Source organism: Mastigoproctus giganteus, chromosome 3 (genome assembly GCF_048544385.1).
Source record: "Mastigoproctus giganteus isolate SK-2022 chromosome 3, ASM4854438v1, whole genome shotgun sequence".
Lineage (NCBI taxonomy): Eukaryota > Metazoa > Arthropoda > Arachnida > Uropygi > Thelyphonidae > Mastigoproctus > Mastigoproctus giganteus.
The window spans coordinates 233,380,434-233,402,435 of record NC_143577.1 but is presented as its reverse complement, the minus strand read 5'-3'; the positions used below and the strand labels follow the sequence as shown (position 1 = coordinate 233,402,435).

The 22,002-nt window shown below is 37.3% G+C and overlaps 1 protein-coding gene across 1 annotated transcript in view; it reads left to right on the top strand.

The window, feature by feature from the left end:
• Positions 1-22,002, top strand: part of LOC150088848 (serine/threonine-protein kinase atr-like) — a 117,319-nt gene that overhangs the window by 65,758 nt on the left and 29,559 nt on the right. Inside the window, exons 13-15 of the mRNA XM_090370341.1 lie at positions 1,291-1,508; positions 12,496-12,586; positions 15,757-15,854. Coding sequence (XP_090226467.1) covers positions 1,291-1,508; positions 12,496-12,586; positions 15,757-15,854 — 407 coding nt within the window. The remainder of the gene's footprint in view (positions 1-1,290; positions 1,509-12,495; positions 12,587-15,756; positions 15,855-22,002) is intronic.

Here is a 22,002-nt window from a genome sequence, read left to right as displayed (position 1 = left end):
GAGTTTCTCTGGTATTGCACTACTCTCAAACAGATGGCTTTGCAAAAAGATTAATTGGTCATTTTTTAGATCAGACTGCTATGACAGCCTGTTTCATGACTAACTGGTCCCTCATCAGGTAGCAGGTAGTCTCTAGTGACAATAGTGAGACAAAACAATAGCTTTAGCTATATTACAACTTTGAAAACTCTGATTTCATATACTGCATGGCAGTTCACATTGAAAAACTTCCAACTGTTTTCTGTGTGTTGTTTCTGTGCATTGCCACTAGAGATCACCTATTATCTCATGAGGAACCAGTTAGTCCTGAAACAGTCTGTTGCAGTAGTCTCATCTTTTAAATAAATGATTGATTAAATCTTTGGTTGAAGCCATTTGCTTCAAAGTAGTGCAATAGCTTGGCAGCTCATTGCATTTTTCTGTTGTGAGAATTAAGACCATTGCATTATTTATGCAGTTCAAATCTTGCTGGCTGCAAAAACAGTTTAAAGGACAAGAGTGCTCACTTTTCCCTTCATAGTTTGTGATGATCTTTCAAGTAGTTTGGCTTTGCTTGAATACCATTATTTATAGTCCTGCATGCATCTTATAAAGAGAGAAATGTCACCCTTTTCTGTATGGATTTTGCTGGATTTTAAAGAATTCCGGATTGTAAAGCGATGGATTTTATAGAGTTCACCATGTTTATATTTTTCATATATAGGCCATGTGGATTATATAAGTATATACATCTTTCTTGTAATGGTTTTGTGCAGTATATATATATAAATATGTATGTATTTGAAGGTCATTATGTCTACATATTCACTGGTTGTCTATAAATCTTCAGATAGGTGTTGCTGTATCTTATTTGTGTTTCCAAGCAATTGTACACACAGTTTATAATTTAGGTCAGTAAGAAAATAGCTTAGAAAAGTAGATGAAAAACTCATACTTGTTAACTGCAGTTTTCTGATTTAGGCACATAAAAACCAAAATTAAATAAATTCTCTAGACTTCTGATCTATAAGTTGAAACTAAGTCAAATGATATATAAGTAGGCATATAGGATATTACTGCATTAAAAAAAAACAGAGAGAGAACACAAATATTACTTTTGTGTGACCAATAAAATAACCAATAAAAATAATTAAATGGCTGCTATTAATTGGCTGCTGTACGTTTTTCATTGCATTGTTAATTGATTATAAAGTTTCTTAAATGTATTCTATATGCTGGGAAACTTTTTTAAATTATGGAGTTTAAATTAAATTAATTACCTTATTTCTAAAAATTTTTGTACTTTTTCAGTGCTTGGTGCCATTATTGATATTTATGATTCACCAAGAATTAAAAGTGTGCAGCTCTTTAAGTGAGAGTCCTGTTTCATCGATTAGCTCACCCCCAGTTCTTACATTACAACCTTCTTGCACTGCCATAGGTCATTCTAGTGGAATGAATGCAGACAAAACAGAAAACAGACAGAAAAGAAAGCGAAATTATGCTACTATGATGACTGATGCCACAAAGTAAGTATTACAGAAACAAAGTAGAACAGACTGGCAATTTTTGTGGACAACTGTGACAAAAAAAAAAAAAAGTTATTTTTAAAAGTTATGGCTTACTAGAGCTACAATGCTAAGGATGAATTCATGTTAAAATCAGATTAAAAATTTCTTATTTATAACTCAAGCTAATATCAAAAGATATGACTTAAAAGCAATGAAATCAGATCAGAAGTTTATCTGATAACATGTGTTTATAACTCCCTCCCCTCTACACTGTTTTCCAGATGTAACCCCATCCAAAATAATTACAAACCCATAGCAAGACTTTAAGTATCACCTGAAGTTACCAGAATCACCATTGATGCTTACATAAAAGCATACACTTGATTGTGCATTAAAGAAACTTTTACAGTTAAATTCTTTGTAAATGAACTGTGACTATAAAGTATTCATATATAAACTCTATATACTTGTGTGTGTATTTTCACCTATTACCCTATTAGTAAATTCCTGATTAAGTTTAAAACAGATATAAATAGCATGAAGCAAAGAACTCTGGTTTGAAAAAAATAAATAGTATCTCTATTCTCGGTATACAAATAGATATATAAAAATAAATATTAAGTTAAATGGAGGATGCATCATTGTATTTATAAATTTGATATTGATACACTGATAAGCCAGAATATTATGACCAGCGAGTTGTTATGCAAATTGAAGCAACTGCAGGTATCCCGACAGTTGCTTCAATTTGCATAACAACTCGAAGCAACTGCAGGTATCCCGACGGCATGTGCGCGAGTCGGGACACGGTATGAAAAACACCTGATACTGAGCTCCGCTAATCAGTGTCACTCTTGTTCTCAGATGGGAAAGGCAGTGGACTTAAGCGAGTTTGACAAAGGCCAAATTGTAATGGCCAGATGACTGGGTCAGAGCATATCCGAAACAGCATGGCTGGTGGAATGCTCATGGTCAGCTGTGGTTAGTACCTACTGAAAGTGGTCCGTGGAGGGAAAACCCGCGAACTGCCAGCAAGGTGTTGGACGACCATGGCTCATCAATGCTTGAGGTGAACGAAGGCTCTCCCGGATGGTACCATGGCAACAGAAGGGCGACTGTGGTGCAACTCACTGGTAATTGGAATGCTGGTGATGGAAGTAATGTGTCACAACACATAGTACATTGAACCCTGCTGAAAATGAGGCTGCATAGCTGCAGGCCGCTCTGAGTGCCAATGCTAACCACAGTTCACGGCAACAGTGCCTACAGTTGGCACGTGAGCATCGAAACTGGACCTTGAGTGATTGGAAGAAGGTCGTCTGGTCCGATGAATCACGTTTCCTGTTGCACCATGTGGACAGTCGGGTAAATTTATGTTGTTTACCTGGGGAAGCGATCGCACCTGGATGCACCGTGGGACAAAAACAAGCTGGTGGCAGCAGTGTCATGCTTTGGGCGATGTTCTGCTGGGATACCCTGAGTCCAGTCATCCATGTGCTGGGCACACTGACGTCTACCACCTACCTGAACATCATTGCTGACCAGGTACACCCTTTCATGGTCTTCCCCCTCTGGTGGTGCCATCTTTCAGCAGGATAATGTGCATGCCACACTGCCCGGATTGTTCGAAACTGGTTCACGGAACATGAGGAAGACTTCCAGGTATTGCCCTGGCCTCCAAATTCCCCATACATCAATCCCATCAAGCATCTGTGGTTTGTGTTGGAACAGCAACTAAGATCTGTGGTGTCTCAACCACAGACCTTACAGGAGTTAAAGGATTTGCTGGTTATGTGTTGGTACCAGATACCACAAGACACATTTAGAAATCTTGTAGTGTCCATGCCTTGCCTGGTACGAGCTGTTTTGGCTGCACGCAGAGGACCATCATCATATTAGGTAGGTGGTCATAATGTTTTGGCTCATCGGTGTATGGTATATGTTACTTGATATGATAAATAATTATAGATTATGCTAGATGACAAAAGTTTCTCCTAATTGCAGCAGTTTTAAATAGCCTCTAAGTATGATAAGATTTATTGTAATAATTAATTTGATATATAATGTGTACATGGCATATTTTATTAATTGTATACACGGACCTTCTGTTCCACTGCTGAATCTTAAGCAGCCTCTTTTTCTCTATTCTTTTACTGCTTACATAACAGTGGATTTTTCCAGTCAACCTTTAACTTTAGATAACATTCAGATAAAAATTAAGTAAGAAAGCATACCACTGTGTATAATGCCATTAGAAAGTTTATTATGTAGTTTTTAGAAACAAAGTAATACCTGTTTTGAAGGCCACCTTGTCATCTTCATATTCTGGGCTAAAGTTTATAAATAAACAAAAATAAAATAAAATAGTAAGTATAAGTAGGCCCTGATTTACTTCAGGGATGTGTTCCTGTGATTGGAGATGTACATCAGTAATGACATAAATTGAATGTTTTTTTTTTTTTATGTTTGCATTTATATGTTGTAAAGAGAAGGTGTGTTCCTGTGGTCATATTTTTGGATTTGTTAAGTTAATTTAAGCTTTACTTAACTGCTGATTAAAAAAAAAATTACATTAACGACAACTATATTTATTCATACCAAATTATTCTGTTTTAAGAAGCCAAGAATAGATATCTCAAGAGAATTTTGCTGCTGCTGTTGCTTCTTCTCTTGTTATAGTCAGTATAGCAGTATGAAAGATTACTCAATATTTAAACTTGCTGCTCCTTTCCATATTTGGGTCAACTACGAGTAAATTTAGAAGAAAAGAATTGTCATTCAACAGAATGACCAGTCCTTTCTCTAACAAACTGAAAACCTTTGACATCCTTTTTGGCATGAACTGTTTTGCTTGTAGTGCTGCATATCCTCTTCCTCCTGCACTTTTACTCTTTGTTACTTCAACCTAATCAGATTGTCATTGGCCAGCTGCACTTCATGCACTTCCAGTCTCTGCCACATTACTTAGGTGTACTTCACCAAAGCCAGTCTCATATGCCAGTTCCATAATCTGTATCTGAATTTCAGGGACACTGGCAAGTTCCTGAACACTGTGAATGCAGTCTGACCATATATTCCCAACACACTATTCATTGTAGCTTGAATGACTTCCTCCCATGGTGCCTCACTGTTGTCTGTGGAGTTTTGAATATTGTATTCCCTCTAGAACTGCTAAACTGATGGCTGGTCCTCACCGTTTTGTGACCAGTTTTTTGCATGGTCCCCTGGAAACAGGTTTTGAACGTTGCTATTACCCTTTGGTCTGTAGGTTGCAACAAATAGGTTATATTTGTTGACATTAAAACAACTTTTATCATAACATTGTCATCCTGGTCTTAAATATCAACTGGATGGCCAGGCATGTTGTTAAAAATAAGCAAGGCCCTGTTGTTGAGATTTTGTTCCTTATAATACTTGTTGATGTAGGGGGAGAAGAAGGAAAAGTTTTTAAATTTCAAATTTAAAATTAAAAATAATATTATTTGAAACAGTGTAATTTGGTCTGTATCTAGAAGGCTGAAATGTTTTTTTGAAATAGTAAAAGAATATTACACAATACTCTGGCTTGAAGGGAGGTATTCAGGTAAGGCTCTGTTGTGGATAACATATATTAAGTCTTAGGTTGGGTGTGTGGATACAAGCTTACAGAGAGATATGGTTGGCCACTCTACAAGGTACAGAGCTGAAGTGGTCGCTATAGGCCTCAAGACCTTTGCTTTCATGTTGATTGGCCCTAGTTAGAAGATGTTGATCTTTGGTGGTAATTACATGCATACCTGATATTGGACCAATCTCTAACTCTCTTTCTGTGTTAGCAGCATGAGAGGTGGGATGGGAGGGAGGGAGGGATAAAGTCTGGTGCTGTCTTCAACTGTCTTATGTTCTGTGGTGGTAGTGTCTGGCCTCTAACCTTGCAAACCTCCTGTGTGTGTGTGTGTGTGTGTGTGTGGGGAGGGGAACCTGTAGACAGCTACTTGATAGGAGAGGGTCTGGACAGCGACTCTTCCATTGTGTGAGTTGACATTGGCAAAGTTATCTACCAAGAGAAGTGGGGGGAGAGAATTCCTAGGTGGGGACTGTTTGGATTGCAAGTGTCCATAGAGGAAAGTTACTAGTTTGGGTGTGGCTAGTCTTCTTTTTTTTTGTTGTTTGGAAAGTTTGGTAGCCCCCTTGAAGATAGGCAGCCATTGTGAGGAGATGGTGTACTTTCTTTTTTTCTGTTGAAGTTCGTGGAGGGGCTGGCTTGTATCCGCTAGCTCTCCATAAACTCAGTGTTTTCTATTGTGGACACACTGCTAGTACATTGTGTGTGCGTGCATGTTAGCTGAATCCTGTTCAAAAATGGTGTGCTGTCATTTTCTCCAAAGTCAGTCATTTCGCAAATCCTGGAGTGTTCTTCCATTCTTGCTCCTGGATGCTGGTAGGACAGCCAAGTGTAGGCTTTTTCACACTGGCAATTAATCCAGTGGACACAATCCCAGAAATATAAGAGGAGGAAGATTCATGGACCCCTGTTTTTTGTTTTCCGTGTGCTCAGTCTTATTAGTACTTCCTTTTAACTACAATAATGAACTATGAACATGCATTTTTTATGAAATCCATTGGTTTATTCCCCATTATTCAGATCCCTTGAGATGTATAGATGAAAAAATTTCTGAATGGCCATGTCATGAGAATGATAATTTACAATTTATTGATTCTAAAATTAAGAAATGTTTTACAGATAGGTTTTAATCTTTTGTATAACTATTGTCCTCTTAATGCAGAACAAATAGGATCACAGAAAGAACCTTTTAAAACTAACTTTAGACATTTTATATAACAAGCTAGCATAATATGTTCAACCTCAAAAGAATGCAAGCTCTGAGTAAGCATCAGTTCTCCAGGCATGAATATTGCCAAAACTTAAGAACTTTCCCAACAGTTTATGGCAAGAAATAAGGATTCTTTCACAGAGTGATTCCAGCCAAGTTTATCTCCTTTTTCTGCTTTGTATAAACAATAGCTTTGCTAAATTTTCTCACAAAAACTCCTTTACAGAACAGCAAAACATCAGAGAAATAGTTTGCATGCCTTCTCTCTTCATTTTTCATCCTGTTAATATGTATGAAGTATGTGCATAATGGTGTGAATGAATACTTTATTAAGTTGTATTTAATTTTTCTGAATGCTGAGAGCAGTTCAGCCAAATATTCCACACCTCAAATCCGTGTATTCCTCACCAAGTTATATTACTCCATTGTTAACATTCTCCTCTTTTCATGTTGTAAGGTTCTATAATATCACTGTATGAAGCATACTGTTGTGCCAGTGATAATCACGTGTTATTTCTCTTGCTCTAGGCATTATTGACACCAGTAAACTTCACATTGGATTTTCAGTGCCGAGAGAGTGTATTTTCCTTTTTTTTACAGGTTATCGCATTCACTTAAATAACTTCGAAGAAGGTAGGCTTGCTAGGTGGTTTAATAAAAATATCAGGCACACAGGAGGTTTGGTACAAAAAAGAAGTTCTTACTGGAAGGGGGTAGATTATAGCAATAAATACTAATCTAAAATATAATAATTGAATTGAAAATTTATTCAAAATAATAATCTACAACTTATAATTTAAAATTGATTGTACAGTAATACCCCGACTTACGCTACCCCGACTTAGGCGAACTCGGAGTTACGCGGTTCTTGATTTTTTCTTTTGGCAACACTGCCGCCCACTATCTTCAAGGTTCGTTTTCATATGCTATCGATATACGGTGCGATGGCGGAGAGTGAGAGCGAAAGATGAACAAAATTCAACTTTGCTGTGCATGAGCTGCACACATATACAAGAATTTGTATTCCAACTGTCATATTTATATGTGTGCATTCGAATTTCGTGCTCAACGTTTGTCGGCAATTACATCGTTTTCACGAGAGAAATGGATTGGTCGAGCCGTATACAGTCAGTCCTCGTATAACACGTGTTTACATTACACGAATTCGATCATACACGATTTATAAATAGGGGAACAATATCTTATATAACACGAACCGAATTCGCTTATGCACGATTTGCCTTTGTGTTACAAGAAATGGCAGTCGAATGCAGAATCATCCCAACTGAACGCAAAACGATAGGAATGAAGAGAAGATTCTGAAAATGTATTTGTTTTAGGGGAAACACATTTCACTATAATAACTTAAAAACCAACACAATTCCAGCTATCAGTATGCAATTAGATCGAGTTTACTACCAGTTTATAACAGATTCCACTAGCAGAAACGCAACTGGATTTTTATTGTTTTATGGTAGTAATCCCTAGAAATGTGAGGTGTTAATAGTGTATCTTTGCCTTTATGGTGTTGTTTATTCAGTTGCTACATGCGCGCAGCTTTGTTTATGCTTATCAAGCGTGCCTCCTTGTTTTGTAATTGTGCTTTATTCCCTAAAAATGAGTAAAATGCTTAAAAGGTGTGAAAAGGAAGCGTCCTGGTGAAGACACTGCAGATTCAAAGAGAAAAAGAAAAGCAATTATCGATAAACAGAGGCGGACTGGGTCAAAAATTCTTACCCGGGAAAATTTATAGTGGTCTCATACTATGGTTTATGGCCAGAATCACACCGGCCCACCAGGGTTTCCCCGGTAAGGCTTATGGCCAGTCCGCCTCTGTCGATAGAGAAAAAATATGAAATCGTGAAACGCTTTGAGCAAAATGAAAGACCATGTGATATTGCACATGCTACAGGCCTAAATGAGGCAACGGCGAAAAGCACATGACAATTGCAAACTTGACAGAAGGTCTCAGCTCAATTGAAAAGGCTTAAAAATTTTAGAAAACATAGACTACAACGAAGAACGCATTATAGCTACAAAGCAAGGAATAAAAAAATTATTTGCTTGCTACGAAGAAATTCTGCGTTAAAAGAAGAAGTCTGTGTCTTCAGACGAATTTGTTAGATTTTATGAAGCCATCGACATCGAAATAACTTTTTTACGTAAGTCATTTATTTTTTAATACATATTTTGTATTAATATGTATAAAGAACTGCAATTTTATTAATATTTTTCTTCTAAACTAGTGTTTTTGTTAGTCCTTGGTCCCAATTAAACAAAATTTATATGTATTTATATGCAAAGTTGTACCCCGACTTAAGCGAATTCGACTTAAGCGATTTTCGTCGAACCCACCTATCGCGTAACTTTGGGGTATTACTGTATTGCTTTTTTCAATTTTTTTAGAGAAAACATCTTTCGCATTCAAAAAATTGAGAGCTATGAAAAAAAAAAAAAAAAAAGTAGCTTCATACATATCCAACACAGGAACCTATGTTCATCTGTCCAAAGAAATTTAAATTTCATTGATATAGTAGAAACTTTATAATTTTAGTTATGTGAGAATAATAAAGATTAAATAATGAAGTTCTACTTGTACATCAACAATGGTTTCAAAATTTATTAAAGCTATATAAAACAACCATAATGAAAATTGAATATAACTAAAATTAAACTAACAAATATATAAAATGATAATAAAACTACTTAATTTAAAAATACCAGACATGTAAATGGTATTTGTTTGTTTGTTTTACCAGACAGTAAACTCAAATACTGGACTGCCCATTTCAAAACCAGACACCTGAAAACTCTACCTGTGAGAGTGAAAGGGAATTGGATTACTGCCCCAAAGAGAAGTTATGCTAAAAACATCGTTTTTTATTAATATGTATACTTAAGTATACAGGGTGTTCTGCAAAATGATAACCATACAATTGGGGGTTGTTACCATATATTCTGCTATCTAAGTCAACCTTTGAAGAACTAAATTGTTATACAGGGTGATTCACTACCAGTGCGACAAACTTGCGGGAGGTGTAGGGGGCACAAAGACGAATCGGAATCACATAGCATTGCAGGGTCCAAAATGCCTTTGTCATGCGGTAGAGGACGTTGAACCGGAGGTCGCACGAACAGTGATCCCGCTGGAAGTCAGCATTTGCGAACCGGTTCCCGAGGCAGTAGGATGGACGAGTATTCAAACGTTGAACTGGCTGACATGCACTTTGCGTATGGAGCTGCGCTCTGCGCTTGTACCAGGAACATTTCCCACACAGGCGTGCTGCTCCTCATCATACGATTTCCGCACGTCTGCACAGAAGGTTACGCGAGACTGGTTGTTTCACGAGAGGTACCATGAATCAAGAGTGAACGACGAGGACGCCAGACAATGAGGAGAATGTCCTACATCTTGCAGAAGGCAATCTGAGTACGAGTACTCGAGCGATAGGCCAACGATTGGGTATTTCCCAATCCACTGTATGGAGGATACTGTCAACAAACCAAATGAGTTCATACCATCTGCAATGCATCCAATCATTGGAGCCTGCGGATTATCCACTCCGGAGGACTTTTGCTACTTTGTTTCTTCAACAGAAATGGTTCGCAAATGCTGACTTCCAGTGGGATCGCTGTTCACGCGACCTCCCGTTCAACGTCCTCTACCGCATGATGAAGGCATTTCGGACCCTGCAATGCTATGTGATTCCGATTCGTCTTTGTGCCCCCTACACCTCCTGCAAGTTTGTCGCACTGGTAGTGAATCACCCTGTATATTTACAGTTTGTTACATATATATTTTTACAGTTTGTTACATATATATTTTTACAGTGATATACATTGTTTCTCACTTTCTAAAACCCAAGGATTTGTTCATCTTTTTTATCAGATGAAAACAGTTCATGAACTTCAAGAGTTTCATCAGGAGTTATGTTTTTAGGCTTATTGAACTCAAAAATTAAACTGAAAGATTTTCAGTTTTTTATAGAAAACCTCCTTCCATATTGAGGTATTGTTTACAGAGAAACCAGTTTGTAATAATATACTAGACAGGCAACAAGAAATGGCTTGGTTGTATAAACAAAGCCATCCATATACATACAGGGTGTTTCAGTTAAATGTTTCAGAACTTCTAAGAGGGGTAGGGTACATCCTGACAACTCGAAATCATATAGCAATGTGGGGTCGGAAATGCTTTCCTGAAGCGGTGTTGTACACAGAAGCACCATAAAGAAAAGAGACCGTAAGTGAGAAATCGTTTTAATAATACATGAAAAGAAGCAAAAGGTACATGGATTAAAGTAAGTGTTCGAAGTTTCTTCCACGGGCTACAATGCACGCCTCACATCTCCGACGCATGGACATCCGAACATTCTGGAATACTCCAGGCGAATTTCGAATTTCTTGAACAAGAACGCCAAGTTAGTAGGATGGATGATTACACGAACGCAGAGTTAGCCGATATGCATTTGGCGTACGGGGCTGCAAATTGTAGTGGGCCAGCCACACAGCGTTTGTACGCAGAACGATATCCGATGAGGCGTATTCCCAGTCATAATTTCTTTGCAAGACTGCACCAGAGGTTAGCTGAGAGAGGTTCATTTGAAAGAGCTGACAGGGACAGGGCAAGAACAGCACGGACTCCAGCCGTTGAACAGAATGTGCTGCAGCATGTACAGGGGAATCCAAGAACGAGTACACGAAGTCTAGCAAACGCAGTCGGGGTTTCCCATTGCAGCGTCTGGAGGATTCTCCGAGAACAAGACATGCATCCGTTTCACGTGCAGCGTGTCCAGACACAGCAACCGGAGGATTATGCACCTCGTATTGCTTTCGCACAGTGGTACCTTCGAAAATGTGCTACAAATCCCCCTTTTCCTGCTGAAGTGTTGTTTTCCGATGAGGCATCCTTCACAAGGGAAGGAATTTTCAACACGCATAACGACCATATCTGGGCGGTCGAGAACCCGCTTGCAATACGACGTCGTGCAGCACAGATTCGATTTTCGGTCAATGTATGGGCCGGTATTATGGGAGATCACCTCATCGGACCTTACCTGTTACCGTGTCGTCTAACCGGACCTATCTACTTGATCTTTCTGCAGCAAGTATTGCCACAACTTTTGAGAGATGAACAGATTTCTGCATCGACGCAACAGACAATGTGGTTCCAACACGATGGAGCCCCTGCCCATTATAGCGGAGATGTTCGTAACTACCTGGATGTCACATTTGGTCAACAGTGGATCGGACGTGGTGGTCCCGTGCGTTGTCCTGCTCGGTCACCCGACCTGTGATGTCTTGATTTTATTTCTGGGGTCATATGAAATCGCTAGTTTATGACACCCCTGTTGACAATGCTGAGGAGCTGGTTGCAAGAATCGCAGTGGCTGCCGAAGAAATTCGAAATTCGCCTGGAGTATTCCAGAATGTTCGGATGTCCATGCGTCGTAGATGTGAGGCGTGCATTGTAGCCCGTGGAAGAAACTTCGAACACTTACTTTAATCCATGTACCTTTTGCTTCTTTTCATGTATTATTAAAACGATTTCTCACTTACGGTCTCTTTTCTTTATGGTGCTTCTGTGTACAACACCGCTTCAGGAAAGCATTTCCGACCCCACATTGCTATATGATTTCGAGTTGTCAGGATGTACCCTACCCCTCTTAGAAGTTCTGAAACGTTTAACTGAAACACCCTGTATATAGCACCAATAACAGCAGTGTCATATCATCACCTGTGGTGCAAGTTTTGGTTTCATGATCTTATTGTATTTGCTTACTGTTTTCATTACAGTTTACTATGCAGTTTAAGGTCATAATGTAAACATTTAAAACAGCAAAAATAACTGAATTAAAAAAGTATACAATGATTCTTAATGCAGGGTTTACTGCAATACACCCTTTTGTGAGGTGCAAAAGATAACTAAAAGGGGGTGGGGTTGAATTATACAAGGAATATATGATTGAGCATGAATTTTAAGGAAAAAAAATAGAATTTAATATATGTCAGAATACATGGTAATTATATGATATTTTCTTTAAATGCAAGTTTCCCTTCCTGTTTTTTTTTTCTGTAAAGTTTGAATAGTATAAGGTGATATTTGCTTTATACTTTTGTAGTTAATTAATTATATTAATAGATGCAAATAATAATATATTTTACTTTTACCTGCTCTTAATTTTTATTAGGCCACCTACCTACGAGGTGATCAAAACGGATTCCGAAACATGGAAAGCAGTGCATGACCAACTTCAGCATCTTTTGGGGGTAAAGGAAGAGGTAATAAGGACTGAGTTCTTTTCAAGGAAATGAAATTTTTTGAATTTATTGTTTTTTTCTTTGCCATCCAATGCAAAATATATTGTCATAATTAAAGATGGCTGCAGAGTCACAACTTTTTTATGGCCCACCTTAAGTATTTCTAACTTTTAATTTATTTTTCATAAATATGCATTCTCTTTCACAGCTCTGCAATATTCAACAAGGTCAAGGTTATTAAATTTAATAGTTCAGATCGTGTACTATTAAATTTTACTGTAATATTACTCTGTGTTAACCTGCTGGCAGTTGCATGAAAAGTTGCATATACAATGTATTTCCACTTCAAGGATCATTTATTTAATAAAAATCTCATGAATTTTTAATAAACACTGCCAAAAATATTACTTTGCAATGCATTTTGGGTTACTCTCAAGTAAACCTCTGTGAGAGTACTTGTGTGAACCTCAAAATTCCCATATTCATGGACAGAGGCAATTAAATTACCAGTAGACAATGACCACAGGGAAAAGTGTGCTTTAACTATCTGTAAGGGATGTTTCAGGGTAATAAAGAGTAATAAATTACAAGAGTTAACCTGCTTATATATAGTCATGCTAGGAGGATTATAAAAAAAATGAATGAATTTGAGCTTCTGATGTGGTCAGCCAACACTAAAATGATAACTGTAATCTGACAATTGCTGTCTTTCCACACCATGTGGAAAAGACCTGATTCAAATCCCACCCAGGTGGAAGGAATTTTTATTTTCTTTTTTGACAGTGTTACCGAGTTAATCTGTCTCAGGTGAAGAGTATATTTGGTCCTTTCCAGAAACTTAGTTTTTTCATCCAGCAAAACTGGCTATTCGATATGTGCATTTAATAGACACAAATTGAGGTGTTTTAGGCTTTGAATGAACTGAGAAAGCTTGATGCTGGTGGGATTCTTCCTCTTGCTCAGACTACACATGAGGAGGCACAAATTGAAATCGAGAGAAGGATGGTTGCTATAGAATAGATGTGAGGAAGTTTGCCTTTAGCCAGCAGGTGGTTGATTGCTGGAACAAACTTCTATCTGTTGTAGAAATTGATGGGAGGTGGTTTTTTTTTTTTTTTTTGGCTGATGTTGCTTTCTTGTATTGCTTGCCAGTGTTAATGCCTTAGTTGCCTCATCAAGAAAAAACATAATAACAGCCAGTACAAATAGGGAGAGACAAAGGATGCCTCTTATCACAAAGGTGTGTTTCTTATCAAAGGCTGCCAGAAAATAACAAGTATTACTATCAGCAGTGATAAAGGAAAGATAATAGTGGAATGATAGTAATAATACTTTAATTTTAAGTAATACTTAAAATTAAAGTAATACTATTTAGAGATGTGTAAAGCATAATTTAATATATGTATTTTAATTAACTGATGATTTTCTTTTATTGATCAACTGCCAATTTGGTTACATTGTGAAGCACAAAATTAATTCTATAAATTGCCAACAGAGTAAAAGCTGTGCTGTCAACAAGTTGCATATCCCACTTCACTCACATATAAATATGGAATGGAAGACAAAAGATGATGTAGATGAGGATACCATAATGTTAGGAGCATAATGCTTTTCACATTACCAGAACATGCTTTGTGAAACTCTGTTACCAGAATGGAAGCAATGCAACAGCAGCAGTGGTTCAAGATTACAGGTATTGAAAGCACCAGTGAAGAAATCTGATAACATTGTGTGATGCCAGAAAAATGGTTGCACAATTCAGAGAAACTGGAAGTCTGAGAGTGAAACTGGGAAGAGGATGTAAACATTTTCAACCAAGAGCAGATGAGGATATTGCTACTATAGTCAGGGAAAGATCCATGGCTCGATATCCTGTTTGCAACAGTATGAAAGCTATTGCATAAGATTTTTCAGTTCTACTCATTAAAACTCCACTGCAAGTGATATTTGTAAGCAAGAGATGTTGAAACTTGACACATTTGCTCTCAACTTCTTGGCATATACTGTATGTAAGTAGACACTGAGTGTCTGGATTAAATTAAATTAAGTAAGGATAGATGTTTTTTTTCTCTAGTTTATGCTACCTGAAAAAGAAAAAACATGTTCCTATTATTTAATTTACTGAAGCCTTTCAAGGCCATTAATACCTCAGTGAAATCCCCATGCAGCTGTCTCTCTGGTTTCATTACTTTGCAATCCACAAAACTGATATCTCTGTTGGTATGCTTCTTTATATCAATAGCTAACCTTATTGCACTTTGCCGCAACTTTGCTGCATCCTTCCTGAAATGGGGTTCCAAATTTTCTATATACAATACTCATGATATAGTGTTGTATTCAGTTCATCATAAAAATGTATTTTTTATGCAGCCAGGTGTCATTTAATTACATATTTAGTCATGATAATAAGAATTAAGGTACTATATTGGTTTGGAGCAAAACTAATAGTTTTGATTTCATTTGGTATCACTTTCATAATGTGTTCTGATTGGGATTGTTTGAGAGCTATTTAAGTCAGCAGGTGACAAAGGGAGATGAGCTTCATGATGACTTATAGGTTAAAGAATATTACAATATATATCAGACACAGGTTGTCAGCATGAGGATGGAATGCCATTTTAATTGTTATTGATGCATCTGTTGTTTTTTTTTTGTTCTACAGTGTTATTGAAACAGGTTTGTGTTTGGAAGTGATAAGCATAGGAAAACATCGATGACTATATTTGATTGAAATATACTCTGCATTGCATTGAATTAACATAATTTAGAAATTTAATTAATTAATAATTGAACATTACAAGAAACCTATACATTTTGGAATGATGTGGTTCCATCATTCATGGGGAACTGGTAAAGATATACGATTATGAAATTACATCTTAAGATGCCAACAGTCAAGAATAAATATTGTATACAGTCCTCCTGTCCCCTCTGACACAGTGAAGCCCTTTGGACTTCATTGTGACATCCTCTCATCATGATAGATGGAAGGACAGATGCTGAGTTTTACATAGTATGAGATGATTATATAGACAAACATAAGTTAAAAAAGTTGATGAACACTTGCAACTGATTGCAAAATGCACCCATACGGAATCATCTTTTTTTGCCAAAAACTAATCTGGTATATTTCATTTTTTTTAAAGTTTACTTGAAAGGCTTTATTTAACTGAAATTTAAATTAATTGCAGCCTCTGTACACTTCTTTCCTGTCTCGAATGAATGGCATATGTTGCTGCGTTAACATCCTTTTGAGTAGTGCCATACAAATATGCAATTCTAGTTTCAGGTATGTGTTAAGTTTTAAAGCAGAATTAACATAACTCTGTAAGCAAGCAGTTTTTTTTTGTTCTTTGATATTACAAATAATATATTTGAGTTTAACTGTTATATAAATTTAGGATAATTGTTTACACTATAAAGAAATTTCTTTCATCTTTAGTCTTTTATATTGCTAAATGTCACAGTTTTACTGTAATTATTTGCTGGATTTCATTTTAAATTTATTTGCAGTAGTTCAGTTATATCTGGACATGAATTTTATTCATAGATGCTTGTGTTGCAAATCATGTAGATATTGCTGTCTGATTGAGTACTACATTTTTGTTTGGGAAAAGTATTAGAGGATAAGTTTTGCATTTAGAATTGTTAATATATTTAAAACTGAAACCAGTGTCATTCATTAATTAATCTCACCTCATTGAACAGTAGACCAGCTACTTTACTGTATATCGTAAATAATGACATTTTAATTTGTTATTTGGTTTAAAGATATAAAAGTTTGTTCATTTGGGGGGCAGGCTTTGACAACTGCTTTTGAAGATTTTTGTTTATGTTTTATGAGTATATGGAAATGTAAGAAAACATTTAAATCGAATCTCTTGTAGTTGTGCCTCCTGTTATTTGGACCCACTATAGAGAGCAGTATATCTTGTTTAGTGCCTCCTCCAAACTTGCAGCCATATCAGGATCTATTTAATGGTTTTCTCTTGAATTCTTATACCGTTGATACAATTGGAGCAGTGTGATTTCATTGTATAGATAGGGTTATTACCAGTAGTGTGGCTTATAAAAAGATCCACTGATAACAAGCGTTATTAATGTACTATAAATGTAATAGTATTACATATGGAAATTCTATGTTGCAATGAATAAAATATATAAAATTATGAAACTTTTTGCTAAAGCAAGCATTTTCAGCTGTGGAAATAATGTAATTTTTCTCAAAATTTTTCAAAAACATGGGACGCTTCAAATTTGCAACCCTGTTGCTAGACTGGTGCCAGTTTATGGAAATTTCCATCAATCAGCACCAGTTCAACTCCTTATATTGTGTGCATGAAACAACCTCTTGTCTGGTGTTTTAGTGGTGGTTAGTTTGAATAAATTCAAAAAAAAACTAGACAAACTGTTAAAGTGGATGGACAGGTGACATGGGAAAGTGTTTTTTTTTTTTTTTTGGCTGATAATGTATGAGCTTCCTTTCTTGCATCATTTGCCATTATTAATACTAATACTATGTATTCAAATGTAAATAAAAGGAAACATACATTCCTCATCATTGAAATTGTGCCAGTTAGAAAGAAGAGATTTAGAAAGGACAGTTTTACACATGAAAATTTCATTCATAATTATGAAATACTGTATATGGGTTTAAATGAAGCAAGCCAGGCTGATTGGCATAGTAGAATGTCCAATAATACGTCTATTTTTCCACTGTATAAGGCAATTGTAAGACCACATTTGGAATACTGTGTTCAAGTATGGAGACCATATCTGAAAAAAGACATTGAGCTTTTTAAAAGGGTCCAAAGACGGGCAGCTACCAGGTGCCTCAGAGGTGATCTGATTGAGGTTTATAAGGCCCTGAGAGGAATTGGCATTAGCATTAGTAAAGGTATATGATGCAAGAAAGCAAGCTTATACAGCCAAAAAAACCAAAACAAAAACTCTTCCCACTGTATCTATCCATTCAATCCAAATGTTTGTCTAGTTTTGCCTTGAATTTATTTAAGCTATCAACTTCCACAACAACAGATGGAAGTTCATTCCAGCAATCAACTACCTGCTGGCTAAAGGAAAATTCCTGCACATCTATTCGACAACTGTCTTTCCTCAATTTCAGTTTATTCCCCCTCAGGTTTATAATCTGAGCAAGAGTAAGAATACCATCAGCATTGAGCCTGCTCAATCCATTCAAGGCCTTATACACCTCAATCAGATCGCCTTGCAGGTGTCTAGTCTCCAGACACTGCAATTTGCAGAACTTTTGCCTTTCTTTGCAAGAGCACCCCTTTGTTCCCCTCACAAGTCTTGTTTCCCTTCTCTGTACTCGTTCTAGCAACTCTACATCCTTCCTAAAATGAGGTTTTCAGACCTGTATGCAGTACTCAAAGTGTGGCCTGACCATTGCCTTATACAAGGGGATAATGACCTCCTTATCCCTGCTTGCAAAATTCATGTATATCATTGCTAAGACCCCATGACCTATTCCGGCAGCACATCTGCACTGCTCAGAAAACTTCATATCTGACTGCACAATTACTTCCTAGTCGCTTTCATTCTCCACTACCCTGAGTGTAACACTATTGAGTTGGTACATTTCTCTGGGGGTTACTGCTACCCATATGCCATATGCAGTACTTTGTATTAGCAATGTTAAATTTCAGTTGTCACTTCTCAGCCCCTCTGCCCAACTTTTCCAGATCCTGTTGCAGCAGCAGCATACTGTCATTACTGTTATTAACAACCCTCCTAACCTTTGTATCATCTGCAAACTTTGACATTAAGCCTGATAGACCATCATCAATATCATTAATGAATACAGAAAACAACAATGGACCCAACACTGAACCCTGGGGGACTCCCAGGGTTCAGTGTTGGGTCCACTAATAACATTAGTCCACGAAGAGTAGTGTCCATTGATTACCACTCTCTGTCTTCTCCCACTCAACCCCTTTATCCATAGCAGCAATTTGCCTCCAATTTGTTCAGCAGTCTTCCATGTGCAACAGTATCAAAAATGTTTCTAAGATCCAAATATATGATAATCAGAATTATTCTGTGCATCCAATTCCTTTGTAACTACATCATTGTATCCAATCAAATTGGTCAGACAAGACTTCCCCTTAACAAACCCATGCTGTGTCCGAGCTATAACTGAAGTTTTGTGTACATGATCCTGCAATGCTTCTTTAACCAGTGCCTCCATTAATTTCCCTGGAACAGAAGTTAAAGTAACAGGTCTGTAATTCCTGTGTCTCCCTTTGATCCTCCTTTGTGGATCCTCCAATGCTTCTTTAACCAGTGCCTCCATTAATTTCCCTGGAACAGAAGTTAAACTAACAGGTCTTTAATTACCTGTGTCTCCCTTTGATCCTCCTTTGTGGATTGGGGTCACATTTGCACATCTCCAGTCCATGGGTACTTCCCCTGAGTCCAAGGAAGCTCTCATAATTATGGCTAAGGGTTTGCTTACTTCCTTTGCAGCCTCCTTTGATATAATTAGATAGATCCCCATCCATCCCAGGTGCCTTTTTTATGTTTATCTTCAACAATTTCTACTCCACTTTACTCTCAGTTATTACAAGATTATCTAGCTTACTGCCAGAGTTTAATATACCTCTGGAATTCACCTCCCTGTATAAACTCATTTGTGAATGTAGATGCAAAATTTTCATTTAGTTTGTTAGCTACCTGAGCAGGATCATCAACAGTTGAACCATCGATTTCCAGTGGACCAATCTGATTCATCCTCTCCCTTCTAGAGTTTACATAAGTAAAGAACTCTTTGCTGTTTTTCTTTGGATCCTTTGCCAAAGATTTCTCGTGATCTGCCTAACCTCCTTTGTGATGGTTACAGATCAGCTTATATCTATCATAGGCTTCTGTGTCACCTGTTAATTTATATGTATCCCATGCATTTTTCTTCTCTCCCACATGTTTAATTAGTTTATCGGACATCCATTTAGGCCTAAATATTGAACAATATTTCTTAGTTGGTATGAAAAGCCTAGTAGCCTCTCTTTGAATGCTTCCCATTTTGAATTTGCTGTTGGTTACATCATCAGTTGGTCCCACCGTATAGAATTTAAATACTGTCTCAGACCACTGTAGTCACCTTTATGAAAGCAAAACCCCTTCCCTTTACCCTTGATGGTAGTTGACTCTTTGAGTAAATCCCACTTCAGCACACTGTGGTCACTGCCATCTAGTGGTTCCTTTATCTGCAGATTCTTAATGCGTGAAGAATCACTACTGATAATCAGATCAAGAGTATTAAAACAATCATCCAATAAATCCACAAAAGCCTTGATAGTGTGTGAGTGACCAACCCACAAATTCTAGTCAATTTCTGGGAAATTAAAATCTCCAAGTATAAGACACTCTGATTTACTGGCCCACTCTATTTCTCTGCAGAATTGCTCATTATACTCATCAGATTCATTAGGCCTAAAACACACACCTACTCTCATTTTTCCTTTCCCAGTGCTTATGTCACACCAAACAGACTCAACATTGCATTGTCAACCAACATCAATTGGATGCACTTCCTTAGATTTTATGTGTTTCTTAACTAACAGCATAACTGCTCCTCCCTTCCTGTCCTGTCTATCCCTTCTGTACACATTGTACTGCCTAAATTCCAATTCTGCACTGTTTATGTCTTTCTGACGCCACGTCTCTGATATCCTAACAATATCTGCCTTTGATGTCTTGACTCATCAAATTTATTAACTATACTCCTAGTATTCGTGTACATGCAAGTATACATGCACTTGTTTTTTACTCTTAGTTACCCTAACACAGCCCATGTATTTACTTGTTCCACTATGACTACCAGCAGTCCTGGAAATCCGCATTGCCTTGCTTTCCAGGCTGCTGCTCATTTCAATAGAAGCAGTGCAAGAATCACTTTCACCTCTGCCAGCGGCTACTGTTAATCTATTAGTCTGTGTATCCCCCCAAGCTAGCAGTTTTCCAACCCACCTAACTCTGCCTCAATAGCATCAGCAAATATTTTTGCATCCTTTCTGTTTAAGTGTATCCCATCCCTGTAGAAGCAGTCTCTCCTGTTAACAAGCACAGACCAGGCTGAGAAAAATTCTACCCCTTGAGCCTTGCGCAGTCTCTCCAGGGCCGAATTGATCGAAAAGGCTCTCATCATATACTCCCTCCTATCGTGTCTGGGCAGAATTGTAGACACTTTCAAATTCAACCCTAACTCACGGCTTTTTTTTCAGCATTGACCTGTATTTGTTAAGTAGTTCCACTTTTCTCCTACTTTTAATATCATTAGTGCCAACGTGTACAACAATAACACCCTTTGTGCCCTTAATGATGATATTTGCTCTATAACGTCATCAACCTTTGCCCCTGGCAGACACACCCCGGTCCTGTTCCACCTATCCTTTTTGCACAATATGTTTCCCGTTTCCCTGACAATAGAGTCACCGAAAACAACTAGTTCTTTTGGGACCAGCGCATTCTGCCTTGGGGGTTGCCGCCGTGTTGCGCGAAGTTCAAGTGCAAGCTCTGGCATTGATGTGGGCAGCGGAGAGCTTGATGGGCCCCTCAATTTAAATCCTTCGAGGGCATTCACCCTGTCCTTCAAGCTTTTCACCTTGAATTGGCACCTGATTTCCTCACACTCCTTACATAGTGCACACACAAAGACATTCCCCTTGGCAATATCTTGTCCTGTTCCTGATTGATCCACAAACATCAAACAAGCAGTGCATTTCAAAAGGCTGTGATTCAGAGGACAACCGTCCCCCTTAGTTCTCCCCTGAGCCACAGCACTCCCATTAATTTGAGCCTTTTGCTTTGCTGCTCTGGTCTGAGTCATGATTTCTATTCAATTTCAAATAAAATTCCAATACAAAATATAACCCTAAACTTATATCCAATGCAGTTATATTCGATATTTCAGTATCGAATATTATCTACTGAGTTACTTTATATGACTTTCTTATCTCATGTCAGTTTATATGTATTAATTTATAACATTACGTTTGTAAAAACTAAGTCATTATATTTATTTAGTTAAAAAAAAATACAATTTAATTGACAACGAAATTTAATAAGATTAGTAAATTTTACTGATTAGTTGATAGTACTATACTCGCTATCTAGTTTTCAGTTAAACCTTATGCTATCCGGTTCAGTGTATCATATAACAATGACGGCAAGTTACGAATGGTAAATCTACGGACACGAGGTATTAATTACTTTCAAAATCGTGCTATCTAAATTCAAAATAAAACATGGAACTTGACTAGGTCTATAAGCTACTTATAGAAAATAATTTAATCTAACAATTAAGTGAATAAAACGGCTAAATATAATTAAAAACGTAACGTTCGTGGGAGCTGCAAAACTTGCCCAACACATGGATTAGATACCCTTACCGATACTCAATTGTCCAACAACTGGAA